Here is a 20,392-nt window from a genome sequence, read left to right as displayed (position 1 = left end):
TGGCCCCTACTTTTACAAATGTTAGGATTTCAAGGTGTTTTTTGAAATTTGTGAAAACTCCTAAAACGTTTTATATGAGGCTTCCAGAAATATAAAAATGAGTATTTCAAAAATTTATTATTTATTCAAATTGAGAAACATTTTATAGACCTTTCCGAGGGAAAAATATACACATAAAAATGTTTTAATTGGTTTTACTAGAAATAAATATCTGAAATGTTATGTGAGGGTGAATTCATAATGGATTAGAAAATGTTAAAAGATAGGGTGAAAAATCAATGTATAGAAAGTTAAATTGAAAAAGGGTAAAATTGGATTTTTTTTTTTTTTTTTTTTGTGATTTGTAGGTCTAAAAGTACATATGTAGGGGTATATCATAAAATTTCAACTTTACTCTTTTTTGGACTTCGATTAACCTAAGACCATGCAGTAGGCCCAAATAGCCTAAGTTGTTTCTATAACCCTAAATAAATACATTGCTGCCGCACCACATCTTTCTTCATCATTCTCTCTTCCATTGTTCTCTTCTTTCTCTCTGCATCATTTATTCTGTCAATCCTTCACACCTCCATCGTTTCCTTCTCTCTTTGCTTCTTCTATTTGTATCATACACCTATTTTTTCTCTCTGTTTTTTATTTGAACTAGAAGGGTGCAGTGCCAACCTTTGCCCAAATTGACACCGCGCTGTACCGGCCGCTTTCCACTTTCGTACCACACTAACGCGACTGGGCATGATGTAGGAGTTTCAGCCATGCCATCCAGTTATTATAACAGAGGTTGATAAATCCATCTTGATCTAATTTTTATTGCAAGTTTCGCATGATTTTGATTCTATAGATTTACTATTTGCCAAGATTTTAGATCTTCTAACAATCAAAGTTATCAAATTTAATATTTTTGCGACTCTTGATGATTTTTTTAGGGTTTTGAAGAGCTTTATTTTGCAATGGACTTGAACGATAATTCACAATGATCTGATATTGGAGGTAAATCATTTTCCATCCCTTAATATATAATATTTAATTTTGTTTTGTACATTCCTTTGATCTTTTTTAATTTTTATACTTGCAAACAATCAACATTAACACCAACACATATTGATTCTATGATTTTTACGAAGCAAACAATGCACTTGTAGATCACAATTTCTCAAATTCAATCAACAATGAACCCTAAACAACAACCAACATCAACACACCATTTTTTCAGAAAAATAATTCAAAGTAAATAATTCTTTTCTTTTCTTTTTGTCATAACATAATCATTTCACACAAATTTTATCAGAAAAATAATTCGAACTAACAAATTGACAAAATCATGAACAGTAACACTAAAAAAATAAATCATTATTCCTTAATAATTGAAGTAACACCCAAGGGAATGAAGAAAAAGAAAGAATCAATTATTTGAATCAAATTGAATTGAAGAGAAAATAAATAAATAAATAAATAATTTAATTATTCCATTAATATATAATTGAAGCAACACCTAAATCATTCATAGATTTAGAAAATAAAATTATAAAACTATTAATCAAATCGAATTGAAATTGAATTGAATTCAATCAAGGGTTTGAGTTGAACCGCCTTGAAGCAAAATCTACAACAAGAGATTCTAGAAGGTAAACGGTTCTTCTACTATAAAGAAATTTGATTGAATCTAAAATACCACGAAAAGAAAATACACTGATTTTTTTTTTTGTTGGGTGAGATTTATACAAAAACTATGATGAGAATAATTATTACTATAATTGAATGTAAATTATATAATAATATTTTGGTCAAAAATTGATAAATATATATAAAAGATTTTTTTTTCTTTTGTCAAAGGAAATTTATTGTTATTTATGATGGTTTTAACAAAACAATATTACTTTTTATTGTTACTTTTATTGTTATTTATGATGGTTTTAAAAAAACAATATTACTTTTTATTGTTACTTTTTGTTAAAACTACCATAAATAACAATAAATTTTCTTTGACAAAAGCAAAATAAAAAAACATTATACTATTATATTCATCATTTTTTGACCAAAACATTATTATATAATTTACATTCAATTATATAATAATTATTCTCAGTACCGTTTTTGTATAACGTCTCTCACCCAAAAAAAAAAGATCAATGTATTTTTTTTCCTTGTATTTTGGCTTCAATCAAATTTCGTTGTAGTAGTAGAACCTTCCAGAATCTGTTATTGTTGATTTTGCTTCTGGGTGGTTCAAATCAAACCCTTGATTGAATTCAATTCAATTTCAATTTGATTTGATTACTAGTTATATTTTATTTTCTAAATCTATGAAGTGTTTAGGTGTTGCTTCAAATATTAATGGAATAATGAAATTTTTTATTTTTTTACATTTCTCTTCAATTCAATTTGATTCAAATAATTGATTCATTTTTTTTCTTAATTCACTTAGGTGTTACTTCAATTATTAACAGAATAACGATTTTTGATTTTTTTTTAGTGTTATTGTTTATGATTATGTCATTTTGTTAGTTTGAATGATTTTGTTTATGGAATTTGTGTGAAATGATTTTCTATTTTTTTGAGGTTCGTAGTTTAGATTTTGACTTTAGAATTGTTAAGAATAATGATAGTTAGTAGTTGGTGTAATTGTTACTTAATAGTCAAGTATGAAGTTAGTTAGAGCTAGTGATAAGAAGTGTTAGTTACCGGTTAGTGGATGCCTAAAAATAGGCCTTGATGTACTCTTTTATAGTAACTTTCTCATTTGTAAGATTGTTCAATAATATCAATACAAAGTTTCTCATAGTTCTCTCTCCATTTTTCCATGGATGCCATGATTCTCAACAAGAATGATGTGAATATACAATTCTTTTCCCTTCACTGTTTCTCTTTTCCCTTCACTGTTTCTTATTTGATCAAAACAATAAATAAATAAATAAATAAATAAATAAATAAACAGTGGTATCAATACTTTAGTTGATTAAAAAATTTCATAAATTTCATAGCCTGCAAAATTTGATTCATCAATACACAACATGAGGAGATTTCATAAAGAGATGAACAAAATGAGGTCTGTTTCTGAGTATACCATTCTGCATCATCTTTGGCTGCGTTTAATTCGAAGGTCACCTCCTTCTTTGTCGCATTTGGATGGATTGAATTGGAAGGTTTACTATAAATAATCCAAAAGTTTATGCCAGATGTTTCCCTGGCAGGAAGATTGTTGTTTCTACTAGTTTGATCGAGCATCTTGCATGTGATGCAGGCAGACAATGATAGAGAGCGAGTTAGTTAGAGACAATAGAGTCGTGACTCTATTGTAGAAAGATAAAGCCAAGCAGAATAATTTTTGTAAGACCGGCGTAGCAGAACAACTTTTTTAGCCAGAAAACCAGCCAGCTATGTCTCTAAATGCACCTACATGCAAGGCTGACAATGGTAGTGATGACAGAAAAATGGTGGCAACGGCTTCATGTATTTTTACGTTTGTTTACACTAGTTTTTCTTTAAAGGTTCATGACCTGTGACCTTGTATTTTTATGTTTGATGCATCAATATCGATTTTTTAATATTCTATTATAACTATCTAACCATGAATCCATGATTCGACATGGCTCTTTTGGTTCATTTTGAATCGCATCTTACTTTAGCAAGGAATTAAAGTACTGTGGTGCATCTGTTCTGTTTCAATGCTCCTTTCTGCCAGTCAATATTGTTTTCGTCATTAAATATATACTCATGCTTATTCTCAATCCAATGTATTCACAGTTTGCAATTTTGAATGGCATCAGCTGGCTATGATCCTCGGCTGGCAACTAAGGCGTTCGAGGACATAGATGAGTGGCAAGATTATATGCCTGTAGGTTCTGTCTCTGCCTACCCAACAGGAAGAGAAAGAGCCAAAGAGTTCCTTTGGCCTAAGATAATGATCATAGATATGCTATTATTAGTGGTGTACATCCTAGAAAAATGTCTCAACAAGTGCACAATTATATAAAGGTGTCGAACTCTAAATTTTAGTTTGTAATTTAATTAATGATGGATACAATACTTTAGCAAGTTACATATAAACACACACTTTTTGAAAGAGACATGCTGCAAATCTGTTTTTTTTTTCTTTTCTTCATGAGATGAGTTTCTCATCTATAGTCGCATCTCCAATAGATAAAACACTACCATGCAATCGAAGTTTTTAACAACTTTTTAAGAACTTAAAATAGCTCTAAAATTAATCTCATATACTTATATGACTTTAAAATTGGTTGGTTAAGAACCGGTTCTTACACTTGTCATCCACGTAGCAGTTCAAATATGCTCCAATCAATCCACGTTGGTATTTGAATAGAATTTCCATATTTTAGGGCTTCCATACATTGGTGTATGGCTTACCGTAAGACTAACAGATTCATCCTCTTGCTATTTGAAATGAGTCTTTTTATCAAATAAAGCATCAAGATATTTGTTATTGTTGAAGTTATTGACTAGAGGTGCAACACAATTAGTAAAAACTCAACCCAACAATCTTATTATAGAGTGTGGTTCTTCGGCACAAAACCGACCTAAGCCTACTCCAGCAACTATTCACAGTATTTTTATACAATTCTTTTGCAGTACAAGGAAATGTGAGTTCCATTCTGGATAATTGTTCCATAAGAGTGTCTGGAATGCAGCTATATTATTTCATTTTTGACAGCAATGTGAATGCTTCACCAAACAAGCCCTTGCTACAAAACCCATGGACCATAATGGTATATGTATATGCATCAAGATTGTAGCCTTTCACCAAAAGATCTTCAAAAACCTCCCATGCATCCTTTAGCCTTCCAACTTTACATAATCCATAGATAAGAATATTGTACGTGTACATACTTGGTTGAATACCATGGTCTTTAAGTTTTGTTAAAAATACAATTGCCTTGTCAACATCATAGTTTTTGCATAAAGCATCCAATATAGAGTTGTAAGTAATTATATTAGGTGGTTGACCTCTATCATGCATTTCATCGATAAGCTCCAAAGCATATGAGATTCTCCCCGATTTGCACAAACCAATAAGGGAATTGTAAGTTACCACATTACGAAAAATTTGTTTGCAATGCATTTCTTCAAAGAGATTCATGGCTTCATCCACCATTTTAATCTTGCAAAATCCATTAATCAAGATATTATAGCTATCGGCGTCAGGAGTCACTCCCTTTCGGGCCATAATGCTGAAAATAATCTTAGCCTTGTTCACTTGACTAACAAGACAATATCCATTCATTAAACAGTTATAAGTGACGACATTAGGTTTAATGTCTTTTTCCATCATCATAGAAAGCATATTCTTAGCTTCTTTCATTTTTCCTTCCTTACAAAGTGCATCAACCAATATATTAAAGGTATACACATCAGGGTTAATGTTTTCCAATATCGATTTATGCAACAAACCAAATGCATCATTCAATTGACCCACTACACAAAAGCCATGAATTAAAGTGTTGTAAATTACTATGTTGGGAGAAAGACCTCTATCATGCATTTCATCGACAAGCTCCAAAGCATATGAGATTCTCCCTGATTTGTACAAACCATCAATAAGGGAATTGTAAGTTACCACATTAGGAAAAATTTGTTTGCAATGCATTTCTTCAAAGAGATTCATGGCTTCATCCACCATTTTAATCTTGCAAAATCCATTAATCAAGATATTATAGCTATCGGCGTCAGGAGTCACTCCCTTTCGGGCCATAATGCTGAAAATAATCTTAGCCTTGTTCACTTGACTAACAAGACAATATCCATTCATTAAACAGTTATAAGTGACGACATTAGGTTTAATGTCTTTTTCCATCATCATAGAAAGCATATTCTTAGCTTCTTTCATTTTTCCTTCCTTACAAAGTGCATCAACCAATATATTAAAGGTATACACATCAGGGTTAATGTTTTCCAATATCGATTTATGCAACAAACCAAATGCATCATTCAATTGACCCACTACACAAAAGCCATGAATTAAAGTGTTGTAAATTACTATGTTGGGAGAAAGACCTCTATCATGCATTTCATCGACAAGCTCCAAAGCATATGAGATTCTCCCTGATTTGTACAAACCATCAATAAGGGAATTGTAAGTTACCACATTAGGAAAAATTTGTTTGCAATGCATTTCTTCAAAGAGATTTATGGCTTCATCCACCATTTTAATCTTACAAAATCCATTAATCAAAATACTATAGCTATGGGCGTCAGGAGCCACTCCCTTTTGGGCCATAATGCTAAAAATAATCTTAGCCTTGTTCACTTGACTAACAAGACAATATCCATTCATTAAACAACTATAAGTGACGACATTAGGTTTAATGTCTTTTTCCATCATCATAGCAAGCATATTTTTAGCTTCTTTTATTTTTCCTTCCTTACAAAGTGCATTAACCAATATATTAAAGGTATACACATCAGGGTTGAAGTTTTCGAATATCATTTTATGCAACAAATCAAATGCATCATTCAATTGACCCACAATGCAAAAGCCATGAATCAAAGTGTTGTAAGTTACTATGTTCGGAGAAATTCTCTTAGTAACCATTTCAAAATATAAATCAACAGCATCATTAACAAGTTTATCTTTGCACATACCATCAATAATCGCACTATACATTACCACATCAGGTTGAACCAATTTTCCATCAACACGTCTCAACAACTGCAAGGCCGCTCTTGTTTCTCCAACTTTACATAACCCGTTGATCAAGGCACTATAACTAACTTGGTTCAACTTAAATCCAAGCGCTACCACCTTGTCATGAAAGTGCAATGCTTGATGGATGTCACCTTTGAGACATAGACCCTTGATGAGTGCAGTCGATGTTATGGTATCTGGCTCGTAACCCTTTTTGAGAATGTTGGCAAACACGAAAAAGGAAAAAGAGTTTTGACCTAATTGAGAAAAGCAATTGATCAATATGTTGGAAGTGACTAGGTTAGATGCAATTCCGTTGAACTCCATTTGTCGGTGAAGGGAAACAACAGTGGAGTAATGGTTTTCTTTGACAAGGGAACCTAAAATTTTACCAAATGTAAAAATGGGTGGGGAAGGATTTTGATGAAGCAAGCTATTGAATAAGGAAACAAGATTGTGTTCCGCTTCATCATGGAATTGAGAGTATGAACTTGAATTTGAAGAGTGGAAGCAACGGATGAATTTAGGGCTTGGATTTAAGAACGCCATTTTAGCGAATCTTTGACACAGACACTGCAAAACCTACTTTATTGTTTCTTCGCTAAACATTCAGTGCAGTGGTTGGTTGTTTGTGTTCTTCTTCTTCTTCTTCTGCTATACACACACCCAAAGAATGCAAAAAATAAGGTGGTGAAGGAATTGGTCGAAGAAATTAAGGTGTTGTCTTGGCGGTGGTGTCTATCTCGTCTTCATATCCCGGCTTGTCTCTATTATGAATGGTGTTGGCATCCTAAGATTTGTCTTGTTAGATAGAAGGGAGTTTTTTGGCTGCCTTGTCTGGTGATGTGCTGGATTTTTTGTCTGCTGTTTTCTGCGGTGTGCTCCTGCTCATAGTCACAGAATTCTCTGATTCGACTAGGAACCGCAAATTGGTACTCCCGTACCGGTTCCCGGTACTTTGGCGTATTGGTTCGGCAGAATTCTTCAACAATTCGCATGAATCAAAGAACCCAGCGAACCACACCTTGATAACCAAACAGATAATAATAAATAAATATTTAAACTAATTGACGGTGGGTGGCTTGTCCTCACCTTGGAAAAGCAAGGTATCATGGTCCCACAAATTCATTGCTATCCCAATGCACATCAAAGTATGGTAGTACAAGACATATTTATATTGAAGTCTGCCTCTCAATGTAAGCTAAATTTTCGATGTGGGACTAACATGTATATATATTTGACAAACAACACTTGCTATATCTCTAGGTCAGCTAATTTTCTCATGAGGGCTGCTATTTTTTACTCTTAGCGTACCGATTATTATATTTGAACGTACCACGAACTCAAATAGCGTACCAACTTTGTATATCCCCTACGTACTTGATTTTTTTAAAGTTGCGAACCGCGTACCCGAACCCGTACCACGTACTGAAGCGAATTACGAATTGTGTGACTATGCTCCTGCTGGTCCTGTTAGGTGTTTCGGTGCATCTGCAGGCATGGTAGTGGTTTGTTAGCATCTGTTTTGCGGTGTGTGCATGTGTTGGGTCTTTTGTTTTTGGGTGTGCGTGGGGTTTTTGGTTGCCTGTTTGGCTTCAGGGTGCTTGTTTGTTGTTGCCTGCCCTTTTGTTTGAGTGGTTTCAGGGTGCTTGTTTGTTGTTGCCGGTTTAGTGCTCTTTGTGCTAGCTGTGCGTAATAATATTTGCTGAACTAAATATATCAATTTTTTTAGAGGAAATATATCAATTTTTGTTGACATTGTTTCTTATAAAATGGACTGGAGGTAGGGATGACAATTGGACCCAAGTCTAATGGGCACCGGCAAAAAATACTTACGATGGACAGGTAAATATCTGCATTGTTGGGTTTGGGTCTGAGCTTGGTAATTACCCGCAAGTTTGAACGGGTATGACCGCAGATACGGGAACTCCAAGTGCCCAACCCGCCCAATGCCCGCACTTTATATGTACTATAATTATAATTTTATGTAATACTAAACTTAGGTAATTAATCATTAGTATTTGATATTTATTTTAACATGCACTTGTTTTTTGTATTTTAAATCCTTTTTATTTGGCTAAATACTACGATGTGCAATTTTTTATAAGTTGATATAAGTTGATTTAAGAGATTTTTTAATTAAATAATGATATTTTTTGTTATTTATTATTATTTTTTATTAAAGTGCAGTCAATGAGCGTGGATACGAGCACTTAGATGCCCCTTTTTGGCAATAACATGTTTATATATGCCACAAGGTTTTATTAGAACAGTAAGATGGACATTATTTTGAAGGTGATTGTTCTACCAATAAATTGATGAAGATTTTACAAAATCTTGATTATTTATAAATAAAAAAAAATGTAAACTTTATCATTCATGATGATATTGTTAAAATTTAATTTTGAAGTTTTTCTTCTTATGGTATAGACGAATTTTTATTCTGTAGATTATGAACATGCAATAGTGTATTTCTAGATTTTATAATTAACGACATATTTCTATTTGTAAATTCTTATCGCACCAACAATGAATTGATTCAACTAGTAAAAAACTTGACTCACTAAAGCAAGTGGTTGGAGGTTCATTGTTTTATATAAAGGAAATTCTGTTAGGAGGGACTTGAACCCGCTTTGTGATCGCACTGTTGTTTTAGCTCAACATTTGATTTACAACCCCTCTAGTAGCAACAAACCTCCATACACGACTTTATATATCATACCTGACCTAAGACTTAAGCAAAGGTATATATAGTGGATAAGTAGGATTTTGGTTCACTGGACTTTAACTGGACAACTGTCCTTAAGAGGACATGAGTGAGCATCTGGGAGGTGAGGAACTCTCAGTCCAGATCCAGTGCGAGTTAGGAAATGTCCATCGTATGGTGTCACTTGTTCCTAGGCTTGGGGTCAGGCTTTAACCCAATCAGATTGAGTCTTGGGGTAGTCAGGGACAAATCTAAATATACAAAGTTGACAGCATAAAGAGTTTAAGTGTATAGCTACACCCAATTATTAAATATATATAAAAAGTTTCAATAATTTATATACTTAATCTTACTTTCATGTGAAAACTAGTAAGAGACCCGTGCATTCGCACGGGTCGAAGATAATTTCAAAAATTATTGTCGAAAACAACATAAAAGAAAATAAATTGAACGGAATCGAATTCTTCCAAATAATCGGCCAAAGATAATTTGCAAAGATAATACGTGTACTCAACAAACTATAAGTTTTCAAAAACTTCTTTGAAAACGACAATGGTGGGTACACTTCAATGCTTGATTTTCTTTGTCATGAATTACTATCTTAAGATCTTTTTTGCTCTTTACCCTTGATATGGCCACATACAATTGACCATGACTAAATACACTTCGAGGAAGATATAATCCAGTACAATCAAGTGATTATCCTTGAGATTTGTTGATTTTCATTGCATAACAAACACTAATTGGAAATTGCCTTGTAGATAGTTTGAATTGCCCCCAACGTTGTTACCTGAAATAACCTTTGCTTCAATATCATGGTTTGCTAGTCTTATCACTATAAATCTTGTTTCATTACACAAACCCTCTGATTGGTCAATATTTCTGATTAGCATTATAGGTGTACAGGTCTTTGAGTTTTATTTTATGGCTAGGGAGTCCTGAAGTTGTGAGAGTATTTAAAAACTCAGGGATCAACACATTAAAACCTCATTGCCATCAGCTTCAGATCTGTCAACATAATACACACTTAAATAATCTTTTTCATCTCCTATGAAACATAAAAAACAACAATTAATGATCAAAGTATAATAGATAATTCCGAACACAAGTTGAAACAATGCATTACATGGAATCTAGCCCAAAATATATTTATTGATAGCATTAACAATATCTAGTGTTCCAGCCAAAACAACGTTCGATTGTAAAAATGTTGGATCCTTGTAATTCTTGACTAAGTTTGGATACGTGCTTTGAACAATCACCTGAATTGGATCATCAAAATTAGTGAATAAAAAATCTTATGGAATGTCAATAACTGAATACCCATCATTAGGTTTAGACAACTTCCCCTCTCCAACAATTAATATCCATTTGAAAAATTCCTCCAATTCTGAATCATTGCATGTTCTTTGTAAGTTTCAACACCTGACAATGATCTCATATATATGATGAATTGATGGTTGCGTGAATTATATCAGAGCGACCTCCTCTTGGTACAACTGGTAGGATCTATCTAAAATCACCACCAAACACAATGACTTTCTCTCCAATTTTTTTTAATGAAAAACGTGTTCCATACATAATGTCTTTGAATGTTCTATCTAACGCTTGAAAAAAAAAATGCGAGCCATTGGAGCTTCACCCCAAATGATTAATGTGGCTAGTTTTATAAGCTCTGCACGATCACTCCCTTTATTTATACCGAATCTTGAACTTTGAATGTGTTGTTCGACCTCCCAATAGTGATGCAATTCCAAACGTAGCAACCGTCAAAACAATTTTTTTATGGGTTAAATATGTTTTTGGTCCCTATAAATATATCAACTTTTCGTTTTAGTCCCTCTAAAATTTTCCTTCAACTTTTAGTCCCTATAAAATTTTCAATCTTTATTTTTGGTCCCTCGTTTAAAGTAAACTCATATGTAGAATTCATATTTTTAAATAAAATTTTGTAGAAAAATGTATAATATTATAAGGATCTCTCCCAAAAAAAATTTAGAATTTTTTACCAAAACATGAATTAAATATGAATTTTTATATTTTTGGCGGTAAAAAATTTATATTTAATTCATGTTTTGTTAAAAAATTCTAATTTTTTTTGGGAGTGACTTTTACAATATTCCATAAATTACTGCACAATTTCATTAAAAAATACAAAAATTTACTTAAAAATAGGGACTAAAAGTAAAGATTGAAAATTTTATAGGGACTAAAAGTTGAAGGAAAATTTTAGAGTGACTAAAACGAAAAGTTGGTATATTTATAGGGACCAAAAACATATTTAACCCTTTTTTTATTTAGTAGTCAAATATACGACCCTTATTCGAACTGACGTTGCATGCCTCAAAGTAATTAGGTGGAATAATGAATAATAAAAAATAAAATTAGTATTTAAGTTAGAAGACCCTGTGTAAAAAAAACAAAACAGAAGTTCAATACCATGTCTTGCATACACTGGTGGAATAATGCCCGTTCGATACTTAATTATAGTAGGAAGTCTTCTTTTTTTACAGTTTGACAAAAAAAAAAACTCATAGTATAATAAAAAGAACAAATAAAAGAAAAAGAAGTAACTTTTAAAATTGAAGAGCAAGATTTTATTTTATTTTTTAAAAAAGTGAAGAATTATTTTAGTCCTTCAGATATAATAAAGGCTAACAACACAAATCAATACCTAAATAACCTCAACATATCGTTGCCAATAATATTATATCAAATGGTTAAATATTCTTGTTGATTTTTTTTAGATGACACCGATCATACTTTAAATAACCAAAGGACCAAATTCAAATAGAAAAACTTAAGCTTTTATTTTGGATAAGACATGTATCACATATGCACGAAATGCAAAATAACCAAAGGACTAACTGTCAAAAATAATTATAAAAAAAACTATAAATCCAAAAGCAAACGCCTATATCAAATGGTTAAACATTCTTGTTGATTTTTTTCTTTTAGATAGAGAAAATGACAACACCGGTCATACTTTAAATAATCAAAGGACCAAATTCAAATAAAAAAACTTAAGCTTTTATTTTGGATAAGACATGTATGCACGAAATGCAAAATAACCAAAGAACTAAATGTCAAAAATATAAAAAAAAATAAAAACTATAAATCCAAAAGCAAACCCCAAAACAATAGGTCAGCTATGCTAAGATTCCAAAACTACCAAAAGTAGACATCAACTGAAATCATCGTATCAAATCAGCACTCTTGAAAGTTAATTTGATAGGACTGTGTTAATTTTTAGGTTCAATATTCACTTGTTTGATTGGCCTGGTTCTTGAATGTTGAGGTGATCCCAAAACTTTACATTCCAAATCTTCAGCTTTATCATGGCTCTCTCTTAGCTAGAGTGATTGAAATCGTTGCTTCAAAATCATTAATTATCACCACATGCGGACAATGCAAAAATTAAATTAAAGAAACAATTGAATATGCAATGTTTTATAGGCAAAACTGCAATATAAATATAAAGTGTAATAATGTTTTAAAAGTATATAAGTGATTGTTGTAATTTAAGAAGAAACCTTGTGTATTTTTGCATGTGTGAGAATAAGCACTATTGCTCCACAATTTTTGTTTTCGTTGTAGTAATTTAGTAACTTGGTTCCATAGTTTTCCCAAGACTGCAAATAATAAAATTACCTCTATGGAAAACAATAAAAAGATTGTTATTTGCAATATATTATTTTAGAACAGAATTGTATAAATACATGAGAAAACCATTAGAGTTTTATTAAAAACATGCAGGCTGGGATAAATTGCGACATAAATGAGTGTTTATATATTATTAGTATAAGTAAGTCTACCTATTTATTTATTTTTTGAAAGAAGAAGTAAGTCTACCTAATACTGACACTATATTTCAATTAAATTATTTCGTTGTAGTAATTTAATTGTTCATCAAACATATGAAATCCATTTGGTGAGTTGGAGAATAAAACACTATACCTTGTGAGAGTTGAAACAGGTAAAGGGAATAAGATTAATAAGTGAGAGAAACAATGTTACAAATAACATGTTTATAGAAAATAAAGGATATTTAGTTGGACTTTTTTCTGGTTTTGGAAACTAAAAAATCGGATAAATTGCTGATATATCTAAACCGATTTCAACATTTATTTGACCGCATCTTTTGTGGAGAATTGGAACAATATGGAATGGATATATGTATGTAGTTATCCATAAGGCCTATGTGTAGCCAAAAGAATTGCTGCTATTTTGCTATATAGTTATAGATCGGCACTTCAAAATTTAATTTAATTAACTTATTATTATTTTAATTAATTGAATTAGTTTTAGTTTTTTGCAAAATGACGATTAGACACTTAAATTTAAGGGAAATCATAGATTTAAAAAAGGACATTAATGAAATTTTGCTAGACATTAACTTTTATATATTGTTAGTAGATTTCAATTAATATTACTCAAAAAAATATATTATTATTCAGATAAATAATTTTTTTTAGAAAGAAAGGACTCATTCTTTGTGGTATGATAAAAAAAAAATATAGTGTTCTCTTTGAATGATTCATGTGGCAACTCCAAAAAACGTGGCACAAGTTTTTTTTTTTTGCTTCATTTAGGCAATGACATAAGTATTATTGTTCAAATTTTGAGTTAAAAAATAGTGATATTTGAACAATCAAAATGTGACAACTTTTAGAACACCATATATAAATACACCTAAAATAAGTACTACCTCCGTCCCTAATTATAGGGCCCTTTTGAAAAAATAACGGGAATTAAGATAGTGGATATTTGTATTAAATATGTTTGTAATTACTATTGTTTTTACAATTTTATCCTTTAAGAGAGAGGGTTGTTTATGTTTTCAACATGTTATTTATTGTTGATTGAAGAAAAAGATGTATAATAAATAGGGGCATGTATGTAAAGAAATAATTAATGTAGTTGGAAATAGCAAAGGGGTCTTATAAAAAGGGACAAAAAAATTTCTCAAAAGGGTCTTATAATTAGGGACGGAGGTAGTATTTGTTATGAAACTAAGAAAATAAGAACAAGAATACAGATAAGGAGATGAAGAGAGAACGGAGAGAAGTATAATATTATTCTCTGGTGCATCAAAGTATGTTTACATATGAACTTTATTTATCTACAATAACTTAGAGAACAAGTCCAATAGTCTAGTAGTATGGCTCATTAACCCATTTTCTATACAAACATCTACTTATAATATTCATAACAATATTAATTTAATTAAAGAAAAAAATTACTCTTAAATTAACAACGACATAAAAATACAATGTCAAACAATTTTTTAGTCGTCAAAATAACTTTTCTCATAAAAAAACAATTTATTTAGTTAGTTACTTTTCCTTTAAATTCATGTGAATTTTTCTTAACACATCCATAAAACATGTCCCACCTAACTTCCATTCTTAGTGGACGCAACAAACTAGCGTAACAAATGGTAATCCAAGTATATCCAAACTAGCTTAACATATTTTAATTAATTTTTTATTTCTTGTGAAACAAGTTAGTTATAATAGGCAACGTAGACTTAATATAACAGTGTCGTTTTTCGTTTTTGACTAAAGCAAATTGACAATTAAGTTAGAGAACTCAGAATTTCATTCCCATTTTTCACTCATGGCTTGGTTTAGAAGAACAGAAAAGCTTATTGTTCAAGCTTTTCATGCATTGCCTTCAACTTCAAGACTTCCATCTCATAATTCTATTTTTCAGCTTAACTCCAGAATTTCCCGATCTCGCTATTTTAATTTCACTACCAAAGGTGGTCCTTATAATAGGTTTTCTCAGAGAATAGGAACAAGTGGTTTTGAAATTAATAACAATTTTAGGAGATTTTACTCTGTGTATCCTAAAAATGTGTGGCATTTTATGCCAAGAGGGGCAAAAGATTGGTTTCAAGATCCTAAAAATGTTTCCCTTGTTCTATTTGGAGTTGTTGGTTCAGGTGTTTTAATTACCGTGTGTTTACAAAATATGGAAACTATTCCTTTCACAAACCGAACACGTGTGATTCTAGTTTCGAATGCGATGGAGAAGAAGCTTGGAGACTGTGTGTTTGAAAAGATGAAGGTAGACTTCAAAAATGAGTTGTTGCCGGCAACACACCCTCAAAGTGTGAGAGTTGGGATGATAGCGAACAATATTCTCGATGCGATGAAGAAAACATTGAATAAGGAGACTGATCGGAGTGATTTAGGGTATGGTTCAGAAAATGCAAGGGAGACTCAATCAAATTGGCATATGGAGGATGAGAATCTAGATGACAAATGGGTTCAGAAGGGTAAGGAACAAGATTCGCAACCTTATACGTCGCATTTGGATGGACTGAATTGGGAGATTTTGGTGGTGAATAAGCCTTTTGTTGATGCATTTTGTTTACCTGGTGGGAAGATAGTTGTATTCACTGGTTTGCTTGAACATTTTAATAGTGATGCAGAGATAGCAACTTTTATCGGACGTGAGGTATTCGTTTCATTCGCTCTTTATGTCTGTTTGGATTAACTTATTTGAATTTATCTACTTGCTAAGCACTTCTGAGACTATTTGAGAGATATTATGGAAACAGCTTAAATGAAAACAAATTGACTTTATTTTATCTTTTGTTATAGAAATAGCTTATACTTAAGCACTTATATAATAAAAGCTTATGCTAAAAGTGCTTAATTAAGCTATTTATCCAAACAAGGTCATTGTTTTTGCAGTTTAATATGTTTAAGAGACATAAAATCTAACACTTTACTGCTTGGTAATTAGGTTGGACATGTTGTAGCCAGACACAGTGCTGAGCAGTTTACATATAATCAGTGGTTTTCAGAACTCAGACATAGTAGTGATAATAACAGACTGTCATCACTTTTCTTTCGGCGACCTTTCGGAGAAAGGTAATGATTCCTCCATTGTTTATCTTTATAACAATTGAATTTTTGTGATGTTCTTTAATAATTCATTGATATATAGGAAATGTTTGTTAGACAGGTTAGAATAGGAGTGCACATTAAATATTAGCTAGGAAGAGAAGTGAAAAACATGAAATTAGGTCAAAGACTAATAAATTTTGGCTCAATTAGTGTTACCACGATTTTGGCCTCCCAAAACAAGTTGACTCGCAAGCAGAATTGTTTTCCGCACAAACTCAAAAGACTCACATTTTTTTTTTTGCGAGTTGACAAGTTCGACAAAAAATAAAAAAAAAAAGTAAACTTAAAACGCGGCCCTTTCTTTAAATCAAGGGTTGCGAATCATGTCATTCGCATAAATGAATGATTATTAACTGTTATATGAATGATTAAATGTTCTTGGAGTTATTAACTTATTATACCTAGTAGTACCTACTCTCTAGAATAATTATCGTTCGGTTGAGGAAGCAAACCGAACTGTTACCACAGTTCAGAAAAATTGAACTGAACCCTTATCGAATTGCCTCGAACCAACTTTTATAGAGATTTGGTGCACCATTTCTGTAGTTTCTAAACCAAACTGGGATTTTTTTAACCAAATTATACTAAGGATAACTAGGACAATTGAAATTAAATAAAAGACCGAACCAAATCTAGTATTAGAAATTAGGACTATTTCAAAAAGACAAAAACCAAATTGCTGAACTGAACTGCAACTATATTTCATAAATTGAACTAAACCGAACTGGTTTCGTATAGTTCAAGAACTGTTAGTCACAGTTTGATTCTTTTTCGATGTTGTTCGTGATACGCCCAATCCTCATCGGGCCAAACCAGCGGCATTGTTATGAACTAGTGAAACGTATGAGCTGGTAGTGATAGCTAGAATATTCCCTAGTTTGTAATCTTTTGTTATTAATCTTATTATTTCCTGTGACATGATCTAAAATTATAGGAATAGGCAACAAATCCACTTGTGTAATTAAGCCCACATTTCTTGGTTGAAATAGAAAATTGTATAATTTTAGGCGTTTTAGGATGCAATATTGATTGTGGAAAGATGAAGGACGGTAATTTGTTGGTTAAAAATTTGTGACATAACAAAATTTATTGACGACATTCAGGATGGAAAAAGAAGCTGATTACATTGGGCTTCTATTAGTCGCATCAGCAGGCTATGATCCTCATGTGGCTCCTACGGTCTTAGAGAAATTCATTGATCGTGATTCTATGCTTACAGATTATCGCTCTACTCAACATCGACCTCATATATCTAAAGCTGAAGCCGAGGCAAAATATAGAGCTGTATTGCATGCTCATGCTGAGGAAAAAAAAAGAGCTGAATTGCTCTTTCAAGCTCAGGTAAGAAAAAGAGCCGAATCGCTCGCTAAAGCTCAGGTAATGGATGAAGCTCTTACTATATATGAGAATGTAAGAGCTTGACTAGGGGTTGAAGGTTTTCTTTAGGACTACAATGATTGTATGGTATCTAGGCTCTTTAAAGCTCGTTGTTTTCCAAGTAGTAACTATTTTGATTCGAAATTTGGACACAAACAAAGCTTTGTCTGGCAAAGCATTTTTCTGCAAAAAAGTAGTCAAAGCAAGTGCAAGGTGAAAAATTGGTTTAGGTATGGATAACCCCATTTTTTGATCCTCCATGGCTTTGAGATGGAGCTTCTAAGTGAAGGCCAACCATTATGGACGATTCAACAGGCACACTTGCATATGCTCATACATTATGAAAATCATTCGTGGAACCATCACTTGTGTTGCATAATTTCTGTATTTTTTTAAAGTAATTAATTAGTTTAAATAAAGTAATGAACTTTTGTTCTCTAATAAATTATATTTTTTTTGCAGATTATACATTTAAATCTAGAGAAGTTTGATTAAAATTTCACTAATTTTTTAGATTAAAAACAAGAAATATCATAAAAAGTATAAATTGTTATGAAACTAAAGAAATAGGAACGAGAATAAAGTAGAGAGAAGCAGAGAAGGAGAAAGAAAGTAAAGAGAGATGATTCTATTATTCTCTTGTGATGTGTACAATTTGGTTACATATAAGCTCTATTTATATGTGTACAATTAGGTTACATATAAGCTCTATTTATAGAGAAATACAATGACTTGGGGAACAAGCACCAATGACTTGGGGAGCAAACATAATATAGCCCAATAAGCTAATAGTATGACCCAATAACCCAATTGTTATATGGACATCCACTTATAATATTCATAACACTCCCCTTTTAATTCATTTTCAATTTCAATTCAATTTCAATTTGATTTGATTAGTAGTTATATTTTATTTGCTAAATCTATGAAGTGTTTAGGTGTTGCTTCAAATATTAATGGAATAATGAAATTTTTTATTTTTTACATTTCTCTTCAATTCAATTTGATTCAAATAATTGATTCATTTTTTTCTTAATTCACTTAGGCTTTGTTTGGGAGTTTGGAGGGAAAAGGAGAGGAGGGCTTTGGGGGGTTAGAAATATATAGAAAAATGGACAAAAAATTCACATTTTTTGAAAGAACAACTTTTTAGAGAATGATAAACTAATACTTATGATTAATATACTTTTAATTTTAAGAATATTATAACAACATAGATTGAATTTGAAAAATTCATATAAACCCTCCATAACCCCCCAAAACCCTCCCCCAATGCAATTTTTGAGTTCCCCCAAATGAGGGGGATTTTGAGTTCCTCCAAAGCTCTCTCCTCCCAATGTTTTCTATTTCTTCCACTTGCTCCTTCCTTTTTTCCAAAACCCTCCCCTCCAAACTCCCAAACAAAGCCTTAGGTGTTACTTCAATTATCAACAGAATAACGATTTTTGATTTTTTTTTTTTTTTTAGTGTTATTGTTTATGATTATGTCATTTTGTTAGTTTGAATGATTTTGTTTATGGAATTTGTGTGAAATGATTTTCTGTTTTTTGAGGTTCGTAGTTTAGATGTTGACTTTAGAATGATGTGAATATACAATTCTTTTCCCTTCACTGTTTCTTATTTGATCAAAACAATAAATAAATAAATAAATAAATAAATAAATAAATAAATATTTGATTCATCAATACACAACATGAGGAGATTTCATAAAGAGATGAACAAAATGAGGTCTGTTTCTGAGTATTTACCATTCTGCATCGCCTTTGGCTGCCTTTAATTCGAAGGTCACCTCCTTCTTTGTCGCATTTGGATGGATTGAATTGGGAGGTTTACTATAAATAATCCAAAAGTTTATGCCACATGTTTCCCTGGCAGGAAGATTATTGTTTCTACTAGTTTGATCGAGCATCATGCATGTGATGCAGACAATGATAGAGAGCGAGTTAGTTAGAGACAATAGAGCTGTGACTTTATTGTAGAAAGACAAAGCCTAGCAGAATAATTTTTGTAAGACCGGCGTAGCAGAACAACTTTTTTCGCCAGAAAACCAGCCAGCTATGTCTCTAAATACACCTACATGCAAGGCTGACGATGGTAGTGATGACAGAAAAATGGTGGCAACGGCTTCATGTATTTTTACGTTTGTTTACACTAGTTCTTCTTTAAAGGTTCATGATCTGTGACCTTGTATTTTTATGTTTGATGCATCAACATCGATTTTTAAATATTCTATTATAACTATCTAACCATGACTCGACATGGCTCTTTTGGTTCATTTTGAATTAAAGTACTGTGGTGCATCTGTTCTGTTTCAATGCTCCTTTCTCCCAGTCAATGTTGTCTTCGTCATTAAAAATATACTCATGCTTGTTTTCAACCCAATTTATTCACAATTTGCAGGTTTGAATTTGAAGCTGATTATATTAGGCTTCTACTAATGGCATCAGCTGGCTATAATCCTCGGCTGGCACCTAAGGCATACAAGGACATATACAAGTTATAGGATTATATGCCTGTAGGTTCTGTCTCGGCCTACCCAACAGGAAGAGGAAGAGCCAAAGCGTTGCTTCGGCCTACGATAATGATCATAGATAAGCTATTATTAGTGGTGTACGTCCTAGAAAAATGTCTCAACAAGTGCACAATTATATAAAGGTGTCCAACTCTAAATTTTAAGCAAGTTACACATAAATACACACTTTTTAAAAGAGACATGCTGCAAATTAATCTAATTAGGCAATATAAAAAAGC

General features: G+C 31.9%; 2 protein-coding genes and 1 long non-coding RNA gene across 3 annotated transcripts; 2 read left to right on the top strand and 1 right to left on the bottom strand.

Moving 5' to 3' along the window:
- Positions 1 to 518: 518 nt before the first annotated feature.
- Positions 519 to 20,353, top strand: LOC146917878 (uncharacterized). Its single transcript, XR_015014206.1, has 3 exons — positions 519 to 777; positions 924 to 987; positions 20,042 to 20,353. It is a non-coding gene; the product is annotated as an uncharacterized LOC146917878 (long non-coding RNA).
- Positions 4,649 to 7,275, bottom strand: LOC146917880 (uncharacterized). Its single transcript, XM_085717839.1, has one exon. It carries the CDS (start codon positions 7,184 to 7,186, stop codon positions 4,649 to 4,651), a length of 2,538 nt encoding a protein of 845 aa, XP_085573965.1. The 5' UTR covers positions 7,187 to 7,275.
- LOC146917879 (mitochondrial metalloendopeptidase OMA1-like) lies at positions 14,937 to 18,086 on the top strand. Its single transcript, XM_085717317.1, has 3 exons — positions 14,937 to 15,809; positions 16,101 to 16,228; positions 17,368 to 18,086. The coding sequence occupies exons 1-3, from the start codon at positions 14,964 to 14,966 to the stop codon at positions 17,684 to 17,686; spliced, it is 1,293 nt and encodes a 430-aa protein (XP_085573443.1). The 5' UTR covers positions 14,937 to 14,963; the 3' UTR covers positions 17,687 to 18,086.
- Positions 20,354 to 20,392: the final 39 nt, after the last annotated feature.

This window comes from Medicago sativa, chromosome 6 (genome assembly GCF_051527215.1).
Source record: "Medicago sativa cultivar Bolivia chromosome 6, Bolivia_mono, whole genome shotgun sequence".
Taxonomy (NCBI): domain Eukaryota; kingdom Viridiplantae; phylum Streptophyta; class Magnoliopsida; order Fabales; family Fabaceae; genus Medicago; species Medicago sativa.
This window is presented reverse-complemented; position numbering and strand designations above follow the sequence as displayed.